Raw genomic sequence first — 9,627 nt, forward strand, 5'->3', positions numbered from 1 at the left:
GAAAAATCTATTGACAAGTTTGATAGCCATGTTTGTGTTACTTCAATCATCTCCTTGATTTTCACAAAATTCATTCTAATATATTATCATCTAGAAAGAAGGTGATGGAACATTACGAACAATTTTTCTAAGATCAAAATTTCATTAATATGGGAATGACATGATAGATTTCATGCTATTTAATTACGCTATAAATCATTTCCAGCAACACCATTTTTTACTAATAACCACACCAACAATTAATACTTTTCATACAAACCCCATTTAATTAGTGCATTTTTTATTCCATCTTCAACTCAAAGAAAAGGTGAAAATTTGAGAATGGGATGACCAACCAATCACATTAAAGGGGAAAGACATAGAAAACTTCATCTAAATTTCTTTTTTTTATTTTGATCTATGAAGCATGTAATTTTGCGAATTTATGTAGAATTTTCCAAGTTGGTGGCATATGTATTCATTTGTAAAACAACAAACTGTTTATTGTTTGAAGGTTTTCTAGTTTAAATTCTTATATCAAGTCAATTTTAGATTATATGTTTCGGATCGGTTCAAAATTAGTACATCTTGTATCTGCACTGATTTTTACATAATTTTTTTTTCATTTTCAAATTCGGTTCAGTTAAAAGGTCGGATAAATATTAAGTTGTCAGGTCTATTTTGAACACCTCAACACTAACTATGGCAAATTCTTTCATCACGCATATATGAGATTATTATTCTCATGTTTATCAATCATGCTTAAGGTTAAATGATTGATCACATTCAATAAAACGTGACTAAATAAATGTGGGTAAATATAACTTTTGTAGGGCGAGGTGAATTTATCTGTTATTATTGTATATAAGATCATTAATAGTAAATAAAACAAAACCTACACTTTGAAAGCCACATTAACATGATTAGAAATTATAGATTGCAAAGTCAACTATGATTGGATTTAGCTCTCAAAGTGTTTTGTTAGGGTAATAGAAAATATATCTACGAACACGACTCTCACCAAATTCTTTAGATGATAACTACCTCACCTCCCAAAGATCCAATATCAACGTATCATCCTTCCTTAGCTCAATAATAACATTCGTTGATTACAGCTGGAATATTTAGCCCCGCCTATTTAAGCCGTGCTCCGGGCAATTAATTTGATAAATAATTCATAAATATTTAATTATATAATATATTTTTCCCATTTTTTATTTAAAAATATTTCATTTAATTTTATATGTTTGTTGATACATTATTTCAATTTTAAATATCTCGAATTGAGTTTGATTAAAAATTATAAAAAAAATTTAATACTAATAAAATATATATTCAGATAAAATAAGATCTCACTTGACTATGTTTTAACTTACAAATTTAATATAGATACAAAATAACTGTGATTGATAAATAATGATAAAAAATAAGACGTTTAATTAGATTAAGAGTGAGTATAATGTATAAACCCTAAGTAACACCATATTTTCGTGTTGTATATATTTATTTGTACGTTATATACAAGTTCGTTTAATCAAATCTATTAGTCATCTCTTCGGAACATCTGGCCTCTTATAACTATATCAATGAACTAATATTCATGCTTGTGTAAATTAAAGCCTCGGAAAAGAAATATCTTTTTAGATTTTTAAACACCATTACATAGATATACAGGATAAAATAATGCAAGAACTATGTAGAAATCTAAATTCATGCAATTGTAAAGTTTGCATATAATTTGTAGACCACAACATTAAAGACTAAGATTAAGCAACTTAAAACATTATTCATCGGAACGCTGTTATTTATATCAATAATGTTTTGACTTAATTCAAATTGACAAAACTATCCAAAAGCCATTATCAAAGAAAAAAATTATCAAAAAAACTAAGATGAACAATACTTATTTAAATGCCATATTTTATTCATTTATTATAATTAACAATTCTTTTGGCGGAGGGAAAATTTGATGGTAAAATTGACTATATTTTTCTGACCCCCTCTTTAGAAGGGATACGGGCCAGATATTGATTGTATGTAATCTTTTTTCATCCGAATTTTGTTTTCGAACAGAATATAATTAGATTGATGATAATGAACGATCACTTTGGAATGAACAATAGTTTTGGAAGCAACTACTGCCCAACCCCAATAGACTAATACTATAGAAGTGACATTTGTGTGGTTAATTGCACAAAACATGAATGAAAAAAATGTAAACAATTGTGAGAAAATTTGGACAGAGTACTTAGAAATTTTAAGTGCATGCTTTCCTTTTTGTGTGTACATCACAAGTCAATAGTGGGAAGAAGCTTTTTTGACAAGAATATTTACAATACCTCATTATGGTTAAAGAGAAGTAGAAGAAGACACAAAAGAAGAGCACTATAGTTGTCAATGATCAATCATCCACCGCCACAAAATTGCCACCAAAACCACTAAGTCATATCATACACACGTGACACGTCCTTCTATGATTAAATCCATCTTTAGAACCTACTAGAATAGATGTTTTTTTTTCTTATAAATAGGGATTCTTCCTCAACATGTTTGTTCACAAGTATTTGTGAGTTACTTCTAATACATACAAGCATCACTAGTAGAACTAAATAATCTAAGAGTTTTTGCTAAGGAATATATTCAAAACATTGTTTGATTTAGCTTTTATTGATTGCTAGTTGAGTTTTAAGAGATCATAATGGGAAAAAATATAAAAGTTATTGGAGTGGCATTGGTTGCACTACTTCTTATTGACCTATGTGTTGCGATTAGGGTCCCTAGAGGAGGTATTGGTAATGGAGGAGGGTCTGGATATGGATCAGGGTCTGGTTATGGTTCAGGGTATGGTGATGCAGGAGGTGGAGGGTATGGGAGAGGTGGAGGAGGCGGTGGAGGGGGTGGTTCCGGGGGAGGTAGAGGTGGTTCAGGTTATGGGTCTGGATATGGATCAGGATATGGGTCTGGTGGAGGTCTAAGTGGCGGTGGAGGTGGTGGCGGCGGTAGAGGAGGAGGTGGCGGCGGTGGAGGCGGTCATGGTGGTTCTGGTTATGGATCAGGCTATGGTAGTGGAGGTGGCTCAGGATATGGAAGTGGTGGTGGTGGAATGGGTGGTGGTGGAGGAGGTGGCGGTGGAGGAGGGGGAGGAGGAGGCGGCGGTGGCAATGATGGTGGCTCAGGATATGGCTCTGGCTATGGGTCAGGTTATGGATCGGGTGGTTATGATAGCCGATATAATTCTCCTTAAACAAAATATGATCATGTTAACATTTAATTTGCCATCTATTTAACTTCATTTTCACTATTTGAATGTTCTAATCTTAATAAATAATTATGCATGCTTGTAATATTCATTAGCTCATTGCATTGAATTGTATGCGTGGAAAACGTGCTTGATATTTGCATATCATAGAGTATTAGAATGTATACTACAATGTCTATTATAATCTATTTAAATTTCAATAGCACCCTTTTCCTTTTTTCTGTTCACCTCTCTCTATCATAACAACAACTTCTCAAGACACCGTAATAACAACTTAGCTCTGATACCAATTGAAATAGTTGCCAAGATCGATACGATGCTAAGAACTTTGATGAACGATAACAATAACAATGAACTAAACAAATGTTTGACAATGTAAAACTTGCAAAGAGACACAAAGATTTAAGGAGATTCACCCAATGATGGCTACGTCCTCCATCGTGTGTAGTTTCTTGTTTATATTATATCAAATGAGTATAAAACACTCTTACAAATGAAGTATTACAATTGAGTAAGAGATAAAATCAAAAGGCTATGTGTTTGGCTTAGGGGTTGTATTTGACAATTTTTAAGAGTGTATGAGAGCTCTCTATTTATAGAAGAAATCTCACTAAGTAACATTAAGTACATTAAAACTATGAATAAATGATAATGAGACATCCCAAAGTACTTGAAGAGTCAAAAACAGCATCTTAGGAGGCACTTCAGAGAGTTTCTGACAGCATTGCTCGACTTGCATAGTAGAGCATGTTGAATTAAACCTTTACACTTCTTCATTAAGTCCCATAACTCCCATGATTAACTCACACTTCATTACCTCATTAATTCATACTTTTAATCACCATCATAAAGCATAATCATTAAGACTCAACTTAATACATCCACATTAACACACTCATTGGATTTCATCCCAAGAGTCACATATGAATGCACACATCAATTGTGCACTCAAGTCACACCATTCAGGATACCATTCATAACAAGTCCTCTCCTGAAGGCTTTAACATGGTCAGATGCGTGTATGAGAATGTTCAGGAATCATTTCTGATGCCACCACAATGGCTGGGTCTGAGGCAGGAAATAATCTGGGTTCAAACCCATTGGCTGCCCTATTGGGGAATCAGGGTGCCATTGGTGGGCAACAAAGAGATATTACCAACAACTCATCAACGAGGGGATCTGAATCAACAACCCCAAATACCAACCCACTTCCAAATCCTTGGAATGCTGAAGGTGAGCCCACCCAATTGCTCCTTTTCTGATTTATTGTATTACATCATAATTCAAATCTCTCTTTTTGCTCTTGAATGTGTCTCATTTAAAATCTTGTTTGAGGATGGTAAGTATAGACTCTGAAAAGAAAATAAATAATTGAATGGATGGAGGGGAATATGTACTTATTTATATAGCTGAGCTGAAAGAATTGTATTTACTCAATACTCCTCTCAGATATAATATCTTTAATGCTTGGGAACTGTAAGTTGTCAACTATGATTTAGTTGATTCTGCTTCCCTGAGGTTTTCTATTTGAAATACAAAAGTTATTTCTGCTACCAGTGCATGGTATTAAATAATCAATCTTTATAATTTACGTATTTGAATGTTTTGAGAAAGGTTTTAGGATATGATATACCATTGTCATCTGTCAGTCCTCCTAGTTGCACTGTTAAATTGACATAAGTATACTCAGCATTTCATTAAGATAACTAAATGAGATGATACCCATTCTAATTTATTATGCCTTGATTAAATATGATCTACAGTAATTAACTAATTTACCTGTAAAATATGACAGTGAGAAGGGGTATAAATTATAATACATGTACTATAAAGATTACCCTTTGTTGTCTTACAGTTGCATTTGCCTCAACAAAACAAATGGGCAACCCATGGGCCATGGGTGTTTTTGCTTTTAGAGATCACTTCGTATGTTCAACAATATTTTTCTTGTTGGCCTAAACTTTGTAAATTTTGTCTACACACAGTTTTATATTTAGTAGAAGCATTATAAATCATTTTTTAATAGGGCATTGAGACGTCATAAACGAATTTCTGAAAGTGGTACCTATTAATTAATTCCATTACTTTCAACTGTTTGCCGTGGCTTGTTCTATGCATTGGAATGTTTGGTGGAGTTCCAGATGCATCAATGATGACTCAGATGATGCAAAATCCAGCTATCTCACAGATGATGGTACCTATCATGTGTTTTCTATTTAGAATGGGTTTGAGAGTAGAGTCTTCCTTCTTTTCTTTTTCTTTTTCTGGGGTGGGAGCTTGTGCTATCCTGAATTTTAACTGCTTATTTTTGTCTTTTGACATTTTGCAGAGATCAAATGCCAAATGCTGGTGCTGCAGGTAATAGGACTACACTTTTCAGTCTATTTTTCTTGATGCACTCTGGTGTAAACTAATATATTTTATGTGAATTTCAGGAAATACTGTTAAAATAATCTAGAAAAATCTAGGATTTTAATTAAATATAAAAATATCTAAATTAAAAAATTAAAAAATAAAAATATTTAAGATAATATAATGGAAGATCCTAGAAAAGTAATTAAAAAATTAAAAATATCTAAGATATTTTAGTAAACTTGCACTATAAATAATCAATTTTTTGTGCAATGAAGAACAACATCCATTCTACATATTCACTCATCTTCCTCTCCAAATAAATCCATTCACTATTTTACCATCTAAATTTTTCTACATTTGGTATCAAGAGCTAATTAAAACCAAGATCTCCAAACAACCTAAACACATTAACCAACGTACTTCACAATAAAATAAACCTCTAACCATAAAATAAAAAAATGACCTCAACCATTAATTACTCCCAAGTTAATTGGGTTCCTACATTTAAGGGAGAAGAAATTTTAAAAATCAAAGTAATCGATTAAATAATCAAACTGACCTTTATTGTAAATTATGTAAGAAAACTAACCACAATACTAATGATTGTCGGTATAAATGTAAGAGGTGTAAAAAACGCACTCACCTCGAAAAAGATTGTTGGTATCGACAAAAAGAAGCAAACTATTCCGAAAATAATAATTCCGGAGAGCAAATATTTTACACTGGATTAAATGCACAAGAAAAAGCAAGTGACATATGGTATATTGATAGTGGTTGTTCAAACCACATGACTGGCAATAAAAATTATTTTGTCACTCTTGACGAAAATGTTAAAACACACATAACACTTGGCGACGGTAAAAAAGAAGATGTCGCCGGAAAGGGAATAATCGCCGTTAAAACAAAAAATAGCTCATCAAAATTAATTCATGAAGTTTTTTATGTTCCCGGACTTGCACAAAATTTATTAAGTGTAGGCCAATTAATTAAAAAAGGATATATGGTTAAATTTGACAAATAACAAATGTCAAATCTATGATAAAATTAAGGGTCAGATAATAACAACGGTTGAAATGGCTCCTAACAAAATATTCCCATTAAAATTGCCATTTGAAGAAAAATTGGCTTTAAGCTCAATAAATGATGAATCCACCTTATGGCATTTGAGATTCGGGCATCTAAATTTTAACAGTCTAAAACTATTAAAACAAAAAGAAATGGTAATTAGACTACCATCAATAAAAAATGAAAGAAAAATTTGTGAAGGTTGTATATATGGCAAGATGCACAGATTGCCATTTCCTACCGCACCTTGGAGGGCCAAGGCTCCTCTAGAGCTTGTCCATGCAGATATCTGGGGTCCTACCAAGAATCCTTCTCTTGGCGGAAAAAGATATTTTCTTTTGTTCGTAGATGACTACTCCCGCATGATGTGGGTATATTTCCTGGAGAAAAAATCAGAAGCTTTTTCCCACTTCATGCAATTTAAAGCCCTCACGGAAAATCAAAGTGGGCATTCTCTTAAGATTCTTAGAACGGATCGTGGCGGAGAATTTACAAGCAACGAATTCAACAGTTTCTGTAACAAGCATGGAATTAAAAGAGAACTTACAGCAAGGCGTACACCTCAACAAAATGGTGTCGTAGAAAGGAAAAACCACACTATAGCAGAGATGGCCCGCAGCGTGATGCAGGGTAAACATCTACCCAAAAGATACTGAGCCGAAGCTGTTCACACGGCAGTATATATCCTCAATATATCTCCAATAAAAGCAGTTAAGGATTTAACGCCATATGAAGCCTGGCACAAGAGAAAGCCAAGAGTAGAACACCTCAAAGTGTTCGGATGCGTAGCTTATGCCCACATCCCGAAGGAGAATCGGGAAAAGCTCGATGAGAAGGGAGAAAAATGCATATTCATTGGATACAGTCACGAAACAAAAGGATATCGCCTTTACAAGCCTGAATCTAAACAGTTAATCATCTCTAGAGATGTAATTTTCGACGAAGCAGCCGAATGGACGTGGAAAGAAAAAGAAACTGAAGCTCGCGAAGGAGATACTCTCCTAAGAGATCCAACTGAAGAAGACGAAGTAGACCAACCAACAAACCCATCATCTACAAGTCCAAGTATACCTGAAAGTACAAGATCATTCCTAAGCTCAAGAAGCCAAACATCACGTTCAACTCCTCAACATCAAGAAGCCCGAAGATCAACACGAGATCGGCAACCGCCATCATGGTTACAAGATTACCATTGTGACCAAGCAATGATGGCTCTCTTCTCTAGTGAGCCACAAACATTTCAAGAAGCAGCACAAGAAGAAACATGGATTGAGGCTATGAACGAAGAAATCAAAATGATCGAGAAGAATCACACATGTAAACTTGTAGACAAACCACAAGACAAGGAAGTCATCGGACTCAAGTGGGTCTACAAGGTGAAACATAATGATGATGGCTCCATCAACAAGTACAAAGCAAGGCTCGTAGCAAAGGGATATGCGCAACAACCAGGAATCGATTTCAACGAAACATATGCACCAGTTGTCCGCATGGAGACAATCAGAACAGTCCTGGCATTAGCAGCACAGCATCAGCTACCAGTCTTTCAGCTCGATGTCAAATCAACATTTCTAAATGGAGAACTTGAAGAAGAAGTATACGTCGAGCAACCGCAGGGATACGTCATCAAAGGCCAAGAAGACAAAGTATACCGCCTTCGAAAAGCTCTGTACGAACTCAAACAAGCACCCCGAGCGTGGAACAGCAACATCGACAATTTTCTTCTCCAACATGGTTTCATCAAGAGTCCGAGTGAACCTTCACTATACATCAAGACACAAGGTAACAACTTTCTCATTTTATGCCTATACGTGGATGATCTAATCTATATAGGCACACACCCAACGATGATTGAAGAATTTAAAAAGGCTATGATGAAGGAGTACGAGATGACAGACCTTGGTACAATGAAATACTTCCTTGGCATACAAATCAAACAAAGCCCAGGAAGAATATTTCTATCACAAGAGAAATATGCAGAAGACCTTCTCAAGAAATTCAACATGGGTGAATGTAAACCGCTGGCTACACCAATGGCAATCAATGAGAAGTTATCAAAGTACGATGGCAAACCAAAAGTCGACGGAGCGATGTATCGAATCTTGGTCGGCTCTCTTATCTATCTCACACATACAAGACCAGATATAGTCAACGCTGTCAGCATCGTATCCAGGTTCATGAGTGAACCGAGCAAGGATCATCTAACAGCAGCAAAGAGGATTCTCAGATACATTAAGGGAACAAAAAGCTATGGGATCATGTACGAAACTAAAAAAGATTTCAAACTCACAGGATACACCGATAGCGACTGGGCTGGAAGCGTGGATGATAGAAAAAGTACAAGCGGGTACGTATTTCAGCTTGGAAACAAGGTGGTCTCATGGTCATCAAAAAAACAGGCGACAGTAGCTTTATCATCAGCAGAAGCAGAGTACATTGCAGCAACAAGTGCAGCACGTGAAGCAGTCTGGCTGAGAAGGATATTAATCGATCTACAACATACGCAAGAGACACCAACTACAATGTTCTGCGACAACATGTCAACAATAGCAATGACGAAGAATCCAGTGTTTTTATAGCAGATCAAAGCACATCGAGATACGATATCACTACATTTGTGAGTTAGTAGATAAGAAAGAGATCGAACTACAATTCTGCAAGACGGGGGAGCAGCTCGCAGACATTTTCACAAAACCCATATCAACTGATAGATTTATCGATTTCAGAAGACGACTTAGAGTTCAAGATTTTTCAGATTAGGGGGAGTGTTAAAATAATCTAGAAAAATCTAGAATTTTAATTAAATATAAAAATATCTAAACTAAAGAATTAAAAAATAAAAATATCTAAGATAATATAATGGAAGATCCTAGAAAAGTAATTAAAAAATTAAAAAGATCTAAGATATTTTAGTAAACTTGCACTATAAATACCCATTGATGTAATCAATTTTTGTGCAATGAAGAACA

The 9,627-nt window shown here is 34.6% G+C and overlaps 1 protein-coding gene across 1 annotated transcript; it reads left to right on the forward strand.

Annotated features, from left to right (window-relative positions):
- Positions 1-2,677: 2,677 nt before the first annotated feature.
- Positions 2,678-3,223, forward strand: LOC130805734 (glycine-rich cell wall structural protein 2-like). The gene has a single exon (XM_057670519.1). The coding sequence runs from the start codon at positions 2,678-2,680 to the stop codon at positions 3,221-3,223; it is 546 nt and encodes a 181-aa protein (XP_057526502.1).
- The last annotated feature ends 6,404 nt before the right edge of the window (positions 3,224-9,627 follow it).

This window comes from Amaranthus tricolor, chromosome 2, assembly GCF_026212465.1.
Source record: "Amaranthus tricolor cultivar Red isolate AtriRed21 chromosome 2, ASM2621246v1, whole genome shotgun sequence".
Lineage (NCBI taxonomy): Eukaryota > Viridiplantae > Streptophyta > Magnoliopsida > Caryophyllales > Amaranthaceae > Amaranthus > Amaranthus tricolor.

Bases quoted from the DNA above. Each gene is read 5' to 3' on its own strand.
- LOC130805734 (XM_057670519.1), top strand. From the start codon at position 2,678: ATGGGAAAAAATATAAAAGTTATTGGAGTGGCATTGGTTGCACTACTT.